At 40.2% G+C, this 17,495-nt stretch overlaps 2 protein-coding genes and 1 pseudogene across 5 annotated transcripts; 1 reads left to right on the forward strand and 2 right to left on the reverse strand.

Annotated features, from left to right (window-relative positions):
• Window positions 1-210: 210 nt before the first annotated feature.
• dnaaf3l (dynein axonemal assembly factor 3 like) lies at window positions 211-5,151 on the reverse strand. The gene is made up of 11 exons (XM_087794180.1): window positions 4,912-5,151; window positions 4,671-4,771; window positions 3,454-3,547; window positions 3,231-3,379; window positions 2,978-3,151; window positions 2,139-2,258; window positions 1,943-2,065; window positions 1,557-1,680; window positions 1,377-1,491; window positions 659-733; window positions 211-514 (listed from the first exon to the last, which is right to left on the reverse strand). The coding sequence occupies exons 1-11, from the start codon at window positions 4,991-4,993 to the stop codon at window positions 373-375; spliced, it is 1,299 nt and encodes a 432-aa protein (XP_087650306.1). The 5' UTR covers window positions 4,994-5,151; the 3' UTR covers window positions 211-372.
• A 2,904-nt stretch (window positions 5,152-8,055) lies between these two features.
• LOC148077522 (spermatogenesis-associated protein 13 pseudogene) lies at window positions 8,056-16,916 on the forward strand (annotated as a pseudogene). 2 transcript variants are annotated; one of them, XR_015711466.1, is made up of 3 exons: window positions 8,056-8,130; window positions 14,124-14,217; window positions 14,412-16,916. The product of XR_015711466.1 is annotated as a spermatogenesis-associated protein 13 pseudogene, transcript variant X1 (transcript). The 2 variants fall into 2 exon arrangements; XR_015711467.1 differs by lacking the exon at window positions 8,056-8,130 and adding an exon at window positions 11,187-11,286.
• On the reverse strand, window positions 8,823-12,030 carry syt5b (synaptotagmin Vb). Of its 2 annotated transcripts, none has more exons than XM_087794192.1 (8): window positions 11,795-12,030; window positions 10,733-10,908; window positions 10,570-10,668; window positions 10,323-10,490; window positions 10,088-10,255; window positions 9,886-10,000; window positions 9,688-9,821; window positions 8,823-9,621 (listed from the first exon to the last, which is right to left on the reverse strand). In XM_087794192.1, exons 1-8 carry the CDS (start codon window positions 11,991-11,993, stop codon window positions 9,412-9,414), a joined length of 1,269 nt encoding a protein of 422 aa, XP_087650318.1. In that variant the 5' UTR covers window positions 11,994-12,030; the 3' UTR covers window positions 8,823-9,411. The 2 variants fall into 2 exon arrangements, with proteins under 2 accessions (XP_087650318.1, XP_087650317.1); XM_087794191.1 differs by having other exon boundaries at window positions 9,886-10,003.
• Window positions 16,917-17,495: the final 579 nt, after the last annotated feature.

Raw genomic sequence — 17,495 nt, forward strand, 5'->3', positions numbered from 1 at the left:
GTTGATGATCCATCTCTTCTCGTGTTTTTGTGTTTTTGCGTGAATAATTACACTCAATACAGTCATGTGACGTGATATTTAATAAAGCTCTAATGTAAATGAGTTTTATTTGGAATTAAACTTGTGTGGAAGTGACGTTTTGTGTACATGAATTGCACTGAAGACAAAAATAATGACAATTAAAATCACCAGTTTTTTTGTATATCGTGTATTTAAGATCAACAGTTGTTACCAAAGTAAGAATTATTATGAAGCAAAAATAGATATTAAAATAATACTAATAAAAGAAAATGTATATAATTATGTCAGGACTTAATGTGACAGCTGAGAGAAAAGTCCTCGGCGTCATCACGACCACAGCAACACAATCATTCACTGCTTCTTTGCGACACAAAACAGAAAAGCGTCGTCACTCTCTGCCTGCTGGCTCAGTTCGAACCCTGCCTCCACACAGATGCTCTTCGCTCGCTCCTCAAATCCTGCTTCCTGCTCCTTCGACAGGTCCAGGAAGAACCTGGAATGGAAAACAAGCTGGTTTCATATCTTCTGCAAGGCTTGTGGAATTTCAGCTGGTCAGTACGAATGACTCATTAGTGAGAACACTGTTGCCATGGCAACAAAACTCATGTTAATTGAAAAAAATAAGAGACGAGCTCACTTTGCCAGTTCCACGACAAGCGACGCATCTGGTGCTGCAATCTGTCTCAGCGTTGAGTCCAAATGTGGCACAGAGCTTAAAAAAACACATCAAATTAATAAGGCTGTAAGAAAATATCAATACACTTTAATAAAGAAATATTTTTTTCAAAATACCCCATCAATATTCCAACGCACTGACTCGTTTTAATTAATTATTTCAAAATGATTATTAAACGTTTTACAATTGAAATGCAAATATGTATGGCTTTTATTAATTCTTGCAATTTAACTTTCCAGCCACTAGATGGCAGCAGTCAATACGTCCTCTGCGGCTTAAATACAAAATAATTCCTCTGAGATCCCGGTGATGACTGAGGACGAGAGGATACAGTCGATTCTAAAAGCTGTTGTTTGGACATATTTTGGTTTCATAACAAATCGTCAAAGTCAATATGGTTTTCTTTTAATTCTGCACTACAGTCAAGTAATCGACAATACTACGAATATATCCTTGTTACTACAGTATCACGATATATTGTATCGTTCCCCCTGTATCGTGAGTACGTTTTATTTGTAAAGCGTCTTTCACAGACCTGGGTTACAAGGCGCTTCAACAACGAAACAATACACAGTTAAAAATACATCCAGAAGTTAAAACACCACTTCATTAACTCCATCCAGGGCTTGTGAAGTTGTTAGTGTATTGTCAGCATACTTGTTGAAAAACACCGCCTCACCTGGCAGAGAAGTACATGACGTTGAAGAAGTCGCTGTATTTCTGCTTCTCTGGAAGTTTCTTCAGCGAGTCCAGAGGCAAGAAGTGAACGGCGAGTCCTTTGATGTGCATCAGATCTGAAGACGGGAACATATGGTTCCGTCATCTCGGCTTCAAGACGACTCGTGTACGGCGACGGTACCTTTGACGCCGACTGCTGATTGGCTGCTCTCCGTGGACGTCTGATCCGTGCCCGTGCAGATCCGTCTGCTGGTCAGAGACTGGAACAGTTTCTGTACGTTTGCGAAGGAGATGTCCTGAGCTGTCTGTGGGAGAGAGTGAAGATGATAATACTTTTGTTGAGATGTTTTGAAAGTGCTGCCAGTTTTTGTTTAATCCAAGGGTGAACAAACTTTATCACACAAAGGGGCCAAAGTATTTGAGCGCTTCTGGATTCAGGGTCGAACAAATATCTGTTACAAGGAGTATCTTTAACCCTTGTGTTGTCTATAGGTCAAGGGTTAAAGGTCAACATATCAACACTACCATTAATCTACTTTGATTTTTAGTGATGAGTAAAATCCTGACCTTCATGTGCTGTCCGTTCCTAGTCTCCAACATGCTCTGGTCGTCCGTCTCCACACCGAAGCCCAGGTAGGGGCTGCTCACGATGTCGCCCCAGTAGCCGCTCACTGCCGTTTTGCCTCCTTTCTGTGCAGAACAAAAAAAAGTTAGCGCAGTTGCTCAAAAGATCTAGGAAGCAACAAAACAAAAAAACACTCACCAGGAATACTCTTGACGAGAGCATGGACGTATTGTTGGTTTGGTAAATGCCTTCCCTCATCTCAAAGGCCAACCCTCGCTCTCTCCATTGAGCGTATTGCTGTCGGTTTATCGTCCCACACTGAAAAAAGGTGAAAAGGCAGATCTTTAGGGGAATTGTGTTGCAAATAATTTAATAAATTAGGATATATATAGAGTATTTGCTTGCATTTACTTATGATTATTTTTGTCAATTGTATATATATTGTACATTATCAGCATTTGTCCATTTACTTTGTTGCAATTAAACTTCCGGCCTCTAGATGGCAGCAGTCATTATGTCATCCGCATCTTATGGAACGATATCGGCGATGACTGAGGACGAGAGGATACAGTCGACTCCAGCAGCTTTTAAAGCTGATGTTTGGACAAATTTTGGTTTCAAAACAAATGAAAGCAGTTAAGACTTTGACAAGATTCATGTAGTCTGTAAATTCTGCAACACCAGAGTCAAGTACTTTGTTACTACAGTATCAGAATATATCGTATCGTTGCCATGTATCGTGGTACGTATCATATCGCTAGATTCATGCCAATAAACAACCCTAATATATTTGACAATATTATAAATATCAAGATATATTTGTATTTGTCTAATCTGTTGCATGTGCATTATGGGATTGTAGCATTCCCTAAATGTCCCTAAATATTATTTAAAATATTTGTATGACAGGTGAGCAGGTGTGCACTACAACCTATGAAGCTTGTACAAGATTTAAAAGTTCCAAACAAATGTGTATTCGTGATGAAAGTTCAATAAAAGTTCTCAAGCTCCGATCTAGTTCTAATGTTAATATTAACCCTTTTCTGGTGCAGCTTCATGGACAGGTCCCAGTCGAAGGAGCCTTTCTTGGAGTCGTATCGGGTCCCGAGGTGCTGCCTGACTCGATAATCCCAGGCCTTCGACATTATGACCCCGCGCTCCGGCCTGATCCACGACTTGAATATCTTGTCCAGCTCGTCCCGCTCCTTGAACTGTACCATAGATATGTTTCACAAGTCATTGTTGGGGAACTCGCCTGTGGAAGAGATGAGGTGCAGGGAGTGGACGCACCTTCAGGAGGGTTGTGTTCATACAAGGGTGCGAGTCCAGTGTGTTGGTCACGCTCAGCATCAACTGCGACGCGATGCGTTTAAGAGTTTCCTCGGTGTGACTCCGGATTTCACAGTTCCCGAAAACCTCCAGGAAAACTTCGGTCTTCTCTGAGAACGATAAGTAAGTTGAGGAGGTTTTCTTACCACACACTACAAACCCTGGAGGTGTGGTGTGCACGTACCATGGAGGCCCATGAGCTCCTGCGGCGTCAGAGCCAGGTAGAGGAGCAGCATCTGTCTGGCCACCACCTCCATGCTGCTCTCAACCACCCACACCTGCAGGACCAGACACTTGTTGTTTAGCGTTAACAAATATATAAGAACATGTGCCAAGAAGTTCATTTTTTACCTTCTTCTCTTTAGTTTTTAGGCATAAAAACACAATGGTGCTGAATTAAATATTTCAAAAGTTGTCACTTATGGTGGAGCTGAAGCTTGATCTACCTTCCTTGTTGTGCAGTTCCATAATAATACTGCCCCCTGCTGCCTCGTTGGGCCAATTGCTATCAATATTTCAAATGCTAAACAAAGGTTTTAAATCCCTCTATATGAAAGAGTGTGTCCGTCTTATTTTTCATGTGTCACTTTTTATTATTTGACCACTTTTTAATAGTTACACAAGCTTCTGATTACAATATCAAAAAGAAAAACACCAAAAAGTCAAGCAGATTGAGCGTCAATGCTAATTCCTAAACACTTCTCCATCTGGTCGAAGATATAGAAGCTTTTATAAGCTTTATATTTGGCCCTCGCTTGTTTTAACCTCATTGAATGTGGCCCTCTTGAAAAAAAAAACTTAACTAACTTAACTAAGTTACTCAAGGTAGATTTCCAGAATTTAATCTTATATCTTTATTAATTTGTATTATTATTTATATTTATTTTGAGAAAAAGTCGACAGATAGATGACCCAATTAATTAATTTAAATAGGTTAAATTTAGATTCAATCTAAACCATATATATTACACACAAAGTAAGGAAGATTTCTGGGAATTTCAATTTTTATTTATTCCAAGAGGGACAATAAAATTGAAAATTGAAATATGTCCAATTTGGGTGATATATAAGCCATATGTATAAAAAAATATTTTTGTTTGTTTGATGGTTTGGGGGGAGGGGGGGGGGCAAAATTTGTTTAGGACAAAATGTTCTTGAACAATTAGCATGTGTACCTGTCAGTGACGATTATTGACGTCATCACATGTTCCAGAGAAAGATGGGGGGGGGGGGGACAATTAAGTGAAGGGGAACAACATCAAAATATCTAAAATGACCAAATAAATGATAATATGGGTAGAAACGAGCAGCTTGTCAGAGATAAACATGATTACAGGTTAAAATAAGAAGAAGTGTCGCGTGTTTTACAGTATTATCACCTAGTTTGAGTCGAAAACTCACATTAAGTCTGTCCTCGTCTCGCAAACCAGCCACAGTGGAGAGAATGTGTCGTGGATCTGCACTGCCCACCAGTAACATGTTGACTTCACCTCCAGCACTCACTGCATATATGGAGAGAAAGTCAATAAAAGTATGTTTATAGCTTCAACTTCCTCCACAAGAATCCATCATTTCCAGGTGTTGGAAATTTCTTGATCATTCTCGCGCACAAACGTTTACCTGAACGCGCACAAACGTTTACCTGAACGGAGAAGGTCGCGCGCGGGACTGAACCCCCACCACGTGACGCATCCAGCGCCCTCTGCTGCTCGTCCAGCACTCATCCTGTTGGATCTACTGTTCTGATCCAGATGAACCACGAGATTATTTTCTTTCGTTTAAGTCTAAAATAAACCTGTCACAAGTCCCTGCCTTTATTATCTCATGTGTCGTTGAAAGTGATCTCAGTTACACGCGAGTAAACAAGCGAAGAAACGGCTGAGCTGAGCGTTAACAGCGGACGGAGACCCCGGAAGTGCAAACCGGAAGTTGACGCTGCGTTGCCTGGCAACGAGAGTCCAGCGTTTAAATATCCACTGTTGTTGTTTTCTTGTCCAGCACGTGTGTCCGGATTACAACTTCTACTGCCACTAACATCTTTATTCAGAGGAAAACACCCAACTCCACGATTGTATGAGCAAGTTGAATAAATCGTAACATTGTGTTTAAGTTGATTTATTGAAACACGTGGAAACGTATTTTAACGTATAGATCGTTAGTTATTTGCGTCATCATCTGACGTGTCACAGATCAAAGGCACTCGTTGTCCTATCATGTCGTTTTGTTCAAACTACGTGTGTCCCCGCCAAGTTGTCCTTTAATGTTTCTGTTAAAAGTGGGGAATTCTTCAGAAGGCTTCAGTTGCTGAACGTCTTCTCTCTGAGCTCCACGTACTCGACAGGTGGATTTAGCAGAGCGTTTTGGAGCGTTCGTGAGGACTTCGATACAGTACAGGTGAACTTTTATTATTAATTTATGCATCTACAGGTACAGGTGGGATTACTGATCGTTTATGACTTTTACAACAGCTCCTTTAAAATCATGATATTAATGCAGATGGTTATTATTCGTAATATTTAACTGAACCAGTGGCAACAGAAATATTGAAAAGTTGAACATTTCAGATGTAGAATTTTTTTTAATTTTAAATAATTGAATCACATAATATGTATGTTGAAAGGTTTTTTTTTTTTAAAAATTGAATTAAATATTGTGAATATGCAAAGGAGGCATTTGTTTTAAATGAATTGAACAAATTCAAATTTAAGGTTGAATTTATTTTTTACAAGTATTTGTTTAATATTTTCAGAATTAATGCATTTTGTTTTAAACATTTGAGTGCGAATTCCAATAATTAAAAAAAAAGGTTCTTTAATTTAATATATTTTTGCATTCACAGCCATTTAAATTATGAAAAGTTGTCTTTGGGTTAAAAGTGTATAAAAACGACCATTTGAAATCAATAATTGAGAAAAACAATTAAATCCTTTCAACATTCAATTATTTTAAATAACAAAAAACAACTATTCAATGTGCTGAAGGCACCGATATACTTCTGTCCAGATGACAAACTAGAGTGAAGCGTCTACAGAGTCTCCGTTTATACATGTGCTTCAGGGTTTTGATAAAAAAGTAAAACAAATGACAATTAAGTTTCCATTGTTCAGAGTGGATATTTATTTAAGGATAAGAAGTGACAGACTCGACATCCACTGTTCATTCTGAACACCAGATGGCGGTCGAGAGGTGATGATACTGACACGTTTGAGCGTCAGACACAAAATCAGTTCAGTCAATTCACATTTAAGAAAAAAAGGGAACATTTTTGCTCATAACTGACATTTCTACTAACAATTTGAGGTGAAAAGTGTAAAAATGGTTGAAAATTCGTAATGGTTGAAAATAACTTAAAACCAATAATCATTTAACGGTTACTGGTTATGGTTCAGAGCTGGCACAGTGGGAGTGGTTTAGATTCAATCTAAACCATATATATTACACACAAAGTAAGGAAGATTTCTGGGAATTTCAATTTTTATTTATTCCAAGAGGGACAATAAAATTGAAAATTGAAATATGTCCAATTTGGGTGATATATAAGCCATATGTATAAAAAAATATTTTTGTTTGTTTGATGGTTTGGGGGGAGGGGGGGGGCAAAATTTGTTTAGGACAAAATGTTCTTGAACAATTAGCATGTGTACCTGTCAGTGACGATTATTGACGTCATCACATGTTCCAGAGAAAGATGGGGGGGGGGGACAATTAAGTGAAGGGGAACAACATCAAAATATCTAAAATGACCAAATAAATGATAATATGGGTAGAAACGAGCAGCTTGTCAGAGATAAACATGATTACAGGTTAAAATAAGAAGAAGTGTCGCGTGTTTTACAGTATTATCACCTAGTTTGAGTCGAAAACTCACATTAAGTCTGTCCTCGTCTCGCAAACCAGCCACAGTGGAGAGAATGTGTCGTGGATCTGCACTGCCCACCAGTAACATGTTGACTTCACCTCCAGCACTCACTGCATATATGGAGAGAAAGTCAATAAAAGTATGTTCATAGCTTCAACTTCCTCCACAAGAATCAATCATTTCCAGGTGTTGGAAATTTCTTGATCATTCTCGCGCACAAACGTTTACCTGAACGCGCACAAACGTTTACCTGAACGGAGAAGGTCGCGCGCGGGACTGAACCCCCACCACGTGACGCATCCAGCGCCCTCTGCTGCTCGTCCAGCACTCATCCTGTTGGATCTACTGTTCTGATCCAGATGAACCACGAGATTATTTACTTTCGTTTAAGTCTAAAATAAACCTGCCACAAGTCCCTGCCTTTATTATCTCATGTGTCGTTGAAAGTGATCTCAGTTACACGCGAGTAAACAAGCGAAGAAACGGCTGAGCTGAGCGTTAACAGCGGACGGAGACCCCGGAAGTGCAAACCGGAAGTTGACGCTGCGTTGCCTGGCAACGAGAGTCCAGCGTTTAAATATCCACTGTTGTTGTTTTCTTGTCCAGCACGTGTGTCTGGATTACAACTTCTACTGCCACTAACATCTTTATTCAGAGGAAAACACCCAACTCCACGATTGTATGAGCAAGTTGAATAAATCGTAACATTGTGTTTAAGTTGATTTATTGAAACACGTGGAAACGTATTTTAACGTATAGATCGTTAGTTATTTGCGTCATCATCTGACGTGTCACAGATCAAAGGCACTCGTTGTCCTATCATGTCGTTTTGTTCAAACTACGTGTGTCCCCGCCAAGTTGTCCTTTAATGTTTCTGTTAAAAGTGGGGAATTCTTCAGAAGGCTTCAGTTGCTGAACGTCTTCTCTCTGAGCTCCACGTACTCGACAGGTGGATTTAGCAGAGCGTTTTGGAGCGTTCGTGAGGACTTCGATACAGTACAGGTGAACTTTTATTATTAATTTATGCATCTACAGGTACAGGTGGGATTACTGATCGTTTATGACTTTTACAACAGCTCCTTTAAAATCATGATATTAATGCAGATGGTTATTATTCGTAATATTTAACTGAACCAGTGGCAACAGAAATATTGAAAAGTTGAACATTTCAGATGTAGAATTTTTTTTAATTTTAAATAATTGAATCACATAATATGTATGTTGAAAGGTTTTTTTAAAAAAAAAAATTGAATTAAATATGCAAAGGAGGCATTTGTTTTAAATGAATTAAACAAATTCAAATTTAAGGTTGAATTTATTTTTTACAAGTATTTGTTTAATATTTTCAGAATTAATGCATTTTGTTTTAAACATTTGAGTGCGAATTCCAATAATTCAAAAATAAATGTTCTTTAATTTAATATATTTTTGCATTCAGAGCCATTTAAATTATGAAAAGTTGTCTTTGTGTTAAAAGTGTATAAAAACGACCATTTGAAATCAATAATTGAGAAAAACAATTAAATCCTTTCAACATTCAATTATTTTAAATAACAAAAAACAACTATTCAATGTGCTGAAGGCACCGATATACTTCTGTCCAGATGACAAACTAGAGTGAAGCGTCTACAGAGTCTCCGTTTATACATGTGCTTCAGGGTTTTGATAAAAAAGTAAAACAAATGACAATTAAGTTTCCATTGTTCAGAGTGGATATTTATTTAAGGATAAGAAGTGACAGACTCGACATCCACTGTTCATTCTGAACACCAGATGGCGGTCGAGAGGTGATGATACTGACACGTTTGAGCGTCAGACACAAAAACAGTTCAGTCAATTCACATTTAAGAAAAAAAGGGAACATTTTTGCTCATAACTGACATTTCTACTAACAATTTGAGGTGAAAAGTGTAAAAATGGTTGAAAATTCGTAATGGTTGAAAATAACTTAAAACCAATAATCATTTAATGGTTACTGGTTATGGTTCAGAGCTGGCACAGTGGGACTGGTTAGTGCTGTGACATCACAGTAGGTTTGTCTTCATGAACTTAATTTGTTCATTTTTGTGTAGTTCTCCTCTCAGCCAGTTAAAAAAAAACATTATTCCTTGTGATCAGCCTGGTTCTTAAAGGTTTTCTGCCCCTCATTGATGTGAGAAAGAAACATGTTTTCCATCTATTAACAGCTAAAAGACAAGATATTGCAACAGGTTGTAGCTCATAACAAACACCGTGATCAGAAACACCAGGGATGACATCGACACCTTGTAGGAGTAGTAACCTCTAGCGAGGTTTAGCCTTGAGCGCCGCCTCCACCTCCTCCTCGGTGAGGAGCGTGTGCCACTGAGCCACCGGACGTCTTGGATTGGCCAACATGTCCGACCAGTGTCTCAGGCCCACCCCTGTCGCGCCGTAGCCCATGAAGGTCCCCCCGATGGGGTCGTTGCTGCCCAGTTTGTCGTAGTCGTAGACGGTGAGGACGACCTGCACTTTCTTAGTTACACAAAAACAAACAAAGTCAGACATATTTGTCTTCATTCAGAGTGAAGTGACGCTCACCTGAATCTGCTCAAAGGGAACTTCAAAGCTAAAACTTTCGTTGAAGTACGGATTGAGCGTGTTTTTCTTCACCGTCGTCTTTTTCTTCTTGATTCTCTTTCCGTTCTGCTGAAGGACGATCTTCACGTATGGATCTTTAGAAGAGAGAGAGTTCGTTTTTTCGCTTCATTTTCTTCTCAGGGTTGCTTTTAATCTTACCTGATAAACCACCAACGTCCATCTTCTTGAGATTTTTGGCTTCCATGATGTTCACAGTGAGTTTCCCGGCAGTGGGAACGTACCGTAGAGAAATACAAACGTCTCCAAGTTTCTCCTGCTGAAAGTTAAGTTTTCAGATTTAGTCTCAAGATTATATTTTTAAAAAGTTGTGATGGAGAAGCATTGGGAAGTGTTTTGGCACCTCTTCCTTCTCGCCACTTTCCAACTCCCTCCACGTCTGCATGGGCTGCCCCATGTCCACGCTGTTCATGGGGATCTTCAGCTCCCCGATCATGTCGTGCTTGGAGAAGCGGTCAAAGTCGTAGACCTGCAGCACCAGCGTCTTCCCGCCCAGCTCAGCGTAGGGAATCTAGTCATGACAAGAGTTGTGATGTTTTCTAGTGAAGAGCTCACTGGTGTCCGCAAAACCTTCTCACCTTGAAAATGAAGGTCTCATTGAAAACAGGACACAGGTTTTTACGCTGGACTTTCGTTTCATACTTTTTCTTTTTGTCCGGAAGCAAAAAGACTTTGACGTAGGGGTCCGAGGTTCCCCCCATGTCCATGGCGGCAAGATCTTGAGCCTGAAGTATCCCCACGATGAGCTGAGGACAGATGTAATGATACAGATTTACACTTGCATTTTTGATCGGGATCTCTTTCTCTTGAGTTCCGCTCGCTCACCTGTGCATCTGTAAAGTTGTAGTCCAAGGAGTACTCCAGCTTCCCTAACTTCTCGTGCTCCTTATCCTCCTCCTGCCCTTCTTTCTTCACCTCGCCCTCCTGCCACACAAGAGGACGGGCTCGTCACACTGAGCCGAGGGTCAGCGGCATCTATAGGACTTACCTTCTCACCGACTTCGCCTTCACCTTCCTTCTCCTTTTTCCGGCGACCAGCCTTCCGCTCACGCACTTTCTTTGGCTTTTTCTTCTTCCCGAGACATTTTTTGAAAACACAAAAGATGAAGCACGCCACCAGAGCCAGGACCACCACCACGATGGCGCTCACAGCCCACATGGGAACTGAAAACACATCACATTATTATTTCCGTTTAGTTGATTTGTTTGCACTATATTTTAAATGTATTATTATATGTAGAGTTAAACTCCTGTTATTTACTTTATAATTTAACTTTTATTATACATTTAATCTAGTTTAATTTGTGATATATATACAAAGCAGAAGGACACATGTCATCTAGTCTTTGTGAGCGTGTCATACTCTGACACATCAAAGCACATTTAAATCTTTACATTCTATTACGAGTAAAATACACTTTGATAAGTCAGTTTCCTGTTATTATGGGCTATTCTGGGCTTCTCTGTCAGATGAAACCACCATTTTGTCAGAATCTAAAGAAGGAGATCGACCTAAACGACCAAACTCTATAATAGCCGACGGTAAATATGCTTCTATTCGAGCTGCTCTCTGACGTCTACAGTTTGAGTGACACCCTCTTCTTCTTCTTCTTCTTAATCTGATAAACACAGGGAGTGTCACTGAACACCACAATCTCCAGTCGCAGCAGTTATTACTGACCAGCCTGGATCACCAGACCAAACACATACTTATTTTCTAAAAGGAAGGAACGAAAACGACTTTTGTTTTCAATGTTTTCCGAGTTAAATTAACTATATCTACACATTTTTTTTTATTTTAAATCTTATACTAATCTTTTTTTTCCAAATAATTGTATATATTGTTTATACATTTTTAATTTGAGCAGCAGACAAATGTCCTGAAACTCTACAATCATATTTAGAGTTGAACTTTCACTGATAATAATAAATAACTTCTCGATCTCTACCTCATGAGGACCACATTAATACAATTAAACACACATGTGGCCCCCTGGGGTTTTCTTCTCCCCTTAACTTTCCTGGTGTACTTCTGAGTGACAGCTCTTACTCGGCAGATGAGTGATTTCATTCATGAATTTATCCTTCATGTGGTTGTAGTCGTGTCCGGGGTGATGTTCTGGTTGAGGGTGCTCGTGGTGTTCCGTGTGGTGGTGCTCATGATGCGCCGGTTCTGCAGCCTCCTCTGACTCGGGTTCGGTGGTCTCGGCGGCCCTGGGGACCCGGACCCTGGCGCTGACCAGCCTCATGTCAGCTGTCAAAACAGCAGAAAACCCATGTCAGTTGTCGTGACGCTGTCCTGGAGTGGTACACAAGTGTGCGCGCTGTAATCCCCGTGTGTGTGTTTGTTGGTGGTACAGTGCAGCATCATAGGACATCTCTTAAGCCTGCAGCTCAACATGGCTGACCCTAATCCCTCTGTTACTCTTCATTCTCTCCCCCAATAACTCCGCGCTTTCACTGCCTTCCCCATTTTTACTCGCATCGCCGTCTCTGCACGTAACCGGACTTATCTCTGAAGCCTTAATCCAAACTCAACGCTCATCTGCCTGAATTAAAATCTTCATTTCTGCAAGACATTTTAAACATTTGACACGACAACATTGATTTTAAAGTGGTTTCAAAAAATATCTATATTTTTATCATACTAAAATGAGTTGATAGTTTGGGAGGTGACTCCCAAACATGGATACAAACAAATGTATTCAACTACTAGTCTGTATTTCACAAGAATAAACTATTGCTCTCTGGTTCATAAAACCTACAATCCGATTGAAACCATGACTTTGTCCAGGCCCAGTCCAACTGGAGTTTAAAAAGTTCCATAGCTACTTTATCTTTTGTTGCACAGTATGTTTAAAGCATTATTCCCCTCTCTAAATACTACATAGTGCTGGTTTAATATTTGTCCCTCCTGCCTTGTAAAAACTAGATTTCCTGTCGCTTATGGTTAGATTCCCGTCAACAATCAATCCTCTCATCCCTGTCAATCCTCTTGACGGTCACCATTTTCTTTTTGTTCTTCGACATCCTTCTCTTCGGGCGTCAAACTATTAGTATTGGTCGTAACTTTCGATTTAAAACTCAACCAGCAAACATCTTTCAATCATTTTGAAACATTATTTCTTCTTTCTTTACATCCACATATCCCCTCAAAGGACCCCCATATATACCCATCTCCTCCCTTTACTTAGAAATTCTACCTCACCTGTCAGTCGGTTCTCCTGTGGCTCAGCAGTTGAAAGAGTCTTCCTCCTCCTTCAGTCCTCACACAGCCATGGTTCCTCGTCGGCTGGCTGCCCCACACCATCAAAGCCAAAGCTCTGGCAAATCACTAGAGGAGAGTCGTGCATTAATCCGCCCCCCCCACCTCCCCTCCTCCTGATATTAGAACTCTGACAACACATCTGTTGCTGCATCTTTCTGATCAGAACCTCCAGTACAAGATGTTGCTGTGTACTGTGGTGTCCTGAGTGTGACCCCAACGTATTTTATCTCTAGATCGATGAGTGGATTGACTGGTTTGTCTATTAAAAATGGTTGCAACGATGAGACGGCTGCTAATCCCTTCGGTACATCAGGCCGTCTCTCTCTGCTCACAACTTTCAGTGGATAAAAGCGCGGGGTTTACCACTTGACTGCAGTGAACACTCCATATTTAGAGCAGCACGTTAATCCTCCGGCACACGGCCACAGGTTTACACTGGTGCATCTGGAGCGAGTCTCATCCCGCCTGGAGCAGCTCGCGTAGTTGATGTGGAACATGCTAGCACACACTCATGCCACCACAACATGGAAACACACACCCTCAAACCACCACCAGTCAAAAACACACACTCTTGCACCACTATGAAACAGAAACGCACACACACTAAGAAAAAGCAGAAACAAACGAAACATACCTAACCCCAACCTAGTAATGGAAGAACACAGTTCCCCATCACAAAACGACAATCAGGGACAGGCGAATACACATGCACACTCAAAAGACACTCAAAACCTGATATTTCTACACTTTTGGGTACGTTTGGTCATGACGTTTGGGTAGTGACCAATGGTCGAAGCTGCCCTTTCAGGAAAGACTCTCGGTACAACTATAGCTGGTCTTTGAGAGAACCCACATCTTGTCAGAATGTCTCTTGGATGCTTTCTGTGTGAGCTGTGTCACACGTGTCCAAGTGGGGGGACACATTATTAAGTTTGTTGTTAAACCCGGGAACTCCACAGGTCCACAGAAGAGGTTTCTGTTGAAATATTTAAATTCCAACAGTTAATTTACCACATTAACTATCCAGGCTGAACTAAGAGAATTGTTCTTTTCAGGTGACTGATGAGGTTGAGAGAATGTGTGAATATAACTCCTGATATTCTTCTTTCAGACGAGAGCATCAAGCTGGGAGACGTCTCTAAGGCAGATGACCCAGAGCGAAGAGACTACATCTCATCTCTACTGACCAAAGTGACCCGGGATAGGTGAGACAGCAAATTCTTTACATCAGCACTGCTATGAAGTAGCAGTTAAGGAGAATAAAAGTCGTCTTTATAGCTAATATATGTAAATGAAGATTGTGTTGTGAGGTCGTTTTAAGAACCTTTTCAGTTACCATTAAGTACATGAACAGCACTTTCCTTTAACATCTAGTAACATGTTGATGCATGTGTTTCAGGTCCAGGTGTGACCTCAGACTGATTCGGGGTGAAGCGTTATTGCCCAGAAGGAGACATGAGGTCCTACGTGATTCAGGAAATCATGGAGGTGGAACGCTCCTACACCAAACAATTGGAGGACATTTGCCAGGGATACATTGTGCAATGCCGCAACCACCCCAACATGTTCAGCAACCAGCAGCTGAGGGTCATCTTCGGCAACATCGAGAGCATCTTCCAATTCCAAAGGAAGTTCCTGCATGATCTGGAGTCGAGGTACAACCGCGATCAACCCGACCTCAGCGAGATAGGCGCCTGCTTCCTGGAGCACAGTCGGGAATTTGCCGTCTACTCCGACTTCTGCAACTCCTACCAAGCGGGCAGTGACGAGCTGAAACAGCTCATGCAGCAGGACACCTACAAGTACTTCTTTGAGGCCTGTCGATTGCTTCAGCAGATGAGCGACCTTCCCATCAACGGCATCTTAATAGCACCCGTCCAAAGGATCTGCAAATACCCCCTGCAGCTGGAAGACCTGCTGAAACGCACCCCAAAAGATCACAACGATTACGTCCCCGTGAGCGAGGCTCTGGAGCAGATGAGAAACGTGGCCGTTTTAATCAACGAGCGGAAGAGAAGGTTCGAGAGCATCAACGCCCTTGCTCACTGGCAGGTTTCCATTCATCGCTGGCTGGGTCCCGATGTCGTGGACAGCAGCTCCGAGATGATCCACTCTGGGGAAGTTGTCCGAATTGACAGAGGAGGCAAAACCCAGCAGAGGGTTGCATTCCTGTTGGAGCACCAAATGATCTTCTGCAAGAAAGACACTTTTCGCAAGGACTACCTTTGTTACCGTGGGAGGTTGGACATGGACCTGATTAAAATTGAGGATCTGCCCGACGGATGGAACGCAGAGCTGGGCCTGGAAGTGAGGAACGCCATACGCCTCTACGATGCTACCGCCATGGAGTTTGTGTGTGTGCTGTGCTGCAGGAAGGGCAATGACAAGCAGAGGTGGTTGGAGGCCTTCGCCAAAGAGAGAAACACAGTCAGCACTGACCAAGACGCGGACCTGGAGATCAGCAGGGAGCAGAGGAAGCAAGCGCTCGTCAACGCCAGGATTGCCAGATTCGAGCAGATCAAGAGATTTGGATATATTGATCGAGTCCTTCATCATAAGTCTTGGTCACTTCATCAGTCCATGAATCTCTTTGAGCAAGCAACAAAGGGGAAAACGTGCCGCCAGCGGAACAGTGTGGCCCGTTGCTCTTTCTTCAAACAGTGAAACATTGAAAGTGGGTTTGGAATACATTCATACTCTTCTGTTCGAGCCACTGAGGCACTTTCTATATACAATTGTGTTTGTATACAAATATCTGAGCAATTTTAGCTTTTCTTAAATGTTGTCAATGGAACGGCTACTGTATAAAAATATGAATGCACTTTGAGAAGCTAAACTTTTTCTATAACATTTTCAATGAAAATGTTCACCTTTGCTTTAATCTTTTCACTTGAACTGTATTTGTAAGAAAAATAGTCTAGAGATATACCGTCCTACTTTAAAAAAAATATGAATGAACTGTGAGAAACTCAACCTTTTCTATAATATTTTCAATGAAACTACTTTTAAAAAATATGAATGCACCGTGAGAAGCTAAACTTTTGATATTTTCGATGAAACTACTTGAAAAAAAATATATATATATGAATGCACTTTGAGAAACTCAACCTTTTCTATAATATTTTCAATGAAACTACTTTTAAAAAATATGAATGCACCGTGAGAAGCTAAACTTTTGATATTTTCGATGAAACTACTTGAAAAAAAAAAAAAATATATGAATGCACTTTGAGAAACTCAACTTTTTCTATAATATTTTCTATGAAACTGTATTTGTAAAAAACATGAATGTGATGTGAGCATTTTTGTTTCACCTTTGCTTGAATCTTTTCACTTGAACTGTATTAATAAGAAAAATGTTCTAGAGATATACCGTCCTACTTTAAAAAAAATATGAATGCACTTTGAGAAACTCAACTTTTTCTATAATATTTTCTATGAAACTGTATTTGTAAAAAAACATGAATGTGATGTGAGCATTTTTGTTTCACCTTTGCTTGAATCTTTTCACTTGAACTGTATTAATAAGAAAAATGTTCTAGAGATATACCGTCCTACTTTAAAAAAATATGAATGCACTTTGAGAAACTCAACTTTTTCTATAATATTTTCTATGAAACTGTATTTGTAAAAAAACATGAATGTGATGTGAGCATTTTTGTTTCACCTTTGCTTGAATCTTTTCACTTGAACTGTATTAATAAGAAAAATGTTCTAGAGATATACCGTCCTACTTTAAAAAAAATATGAATGCACTTTGAGAAACTCAACTTTTTCTATAATATTTTCTATGAAACTGTATTTGTAAAAAAACATGAATGTGATGTGAGCATTTTTGTTTCACCTTTGCTTGAATCTTTTCACTTGAACTGTATTTATAAGAAAAATAAAATGTCTACAGATACACCGTCCTACTCTTGTCTTGTTTCATCCTCTTCAAGTCATGAAGAAATACTTTAGTAGAGCCTTAGGCAAAATAAAAAGCCGTAATAAGTGTTTCAACAAATTGTGACACCAATTTAACATGTGGAATTATTAGCTTTGAATTGCTAATAATAATAAAAGTCAAAGATGTAGAAGATACCAAAGCTCAGTTTATTTTCAATACTTTTCGGCAGATTTGGTCGTAGAAGTAGAGTTGGCAGTTGAATTGTAGGTCGACTTTTAACCACGTCAGTCAGCGCCTCGATAAAAAGAAAACATGTCAGATCACACTAGTTAGCTATAGGCTGCCAGTGGCCAATAGATAATAAAGAAACTAAACGATGGTGCTACACTAGCCTGGACTGCTAGCCACAGAGAATAAGAAAACAACATTCATGTGCACCACCAGACTAACACCAGTTACTTGAACACGGTAAGGGAAATTGAACGGGAGTTACTAACCTGTCAGAATTTGTCATGAAGGCCAACGTGATTGATGCCATCTGCAGGATACATGCGTGTCCACACCATGATAACGATGTCATGGAAAATAAGTATC

Source organism: Callionymus lyra, chromosome 6 (genome assembly GCF_982586985.1).
Source record: "Callionymus lyra chromosome 6, fCalLyr1.hap1.1, whole genome shotgun sequence".
In the NCBI taxonomy this organism is placed as follows: Eukaryota; Metazoa; Chordata; class Actinopteri; order Syngnathiformes; family Callionymidae; genus Callionymus; species Callionymus lyra.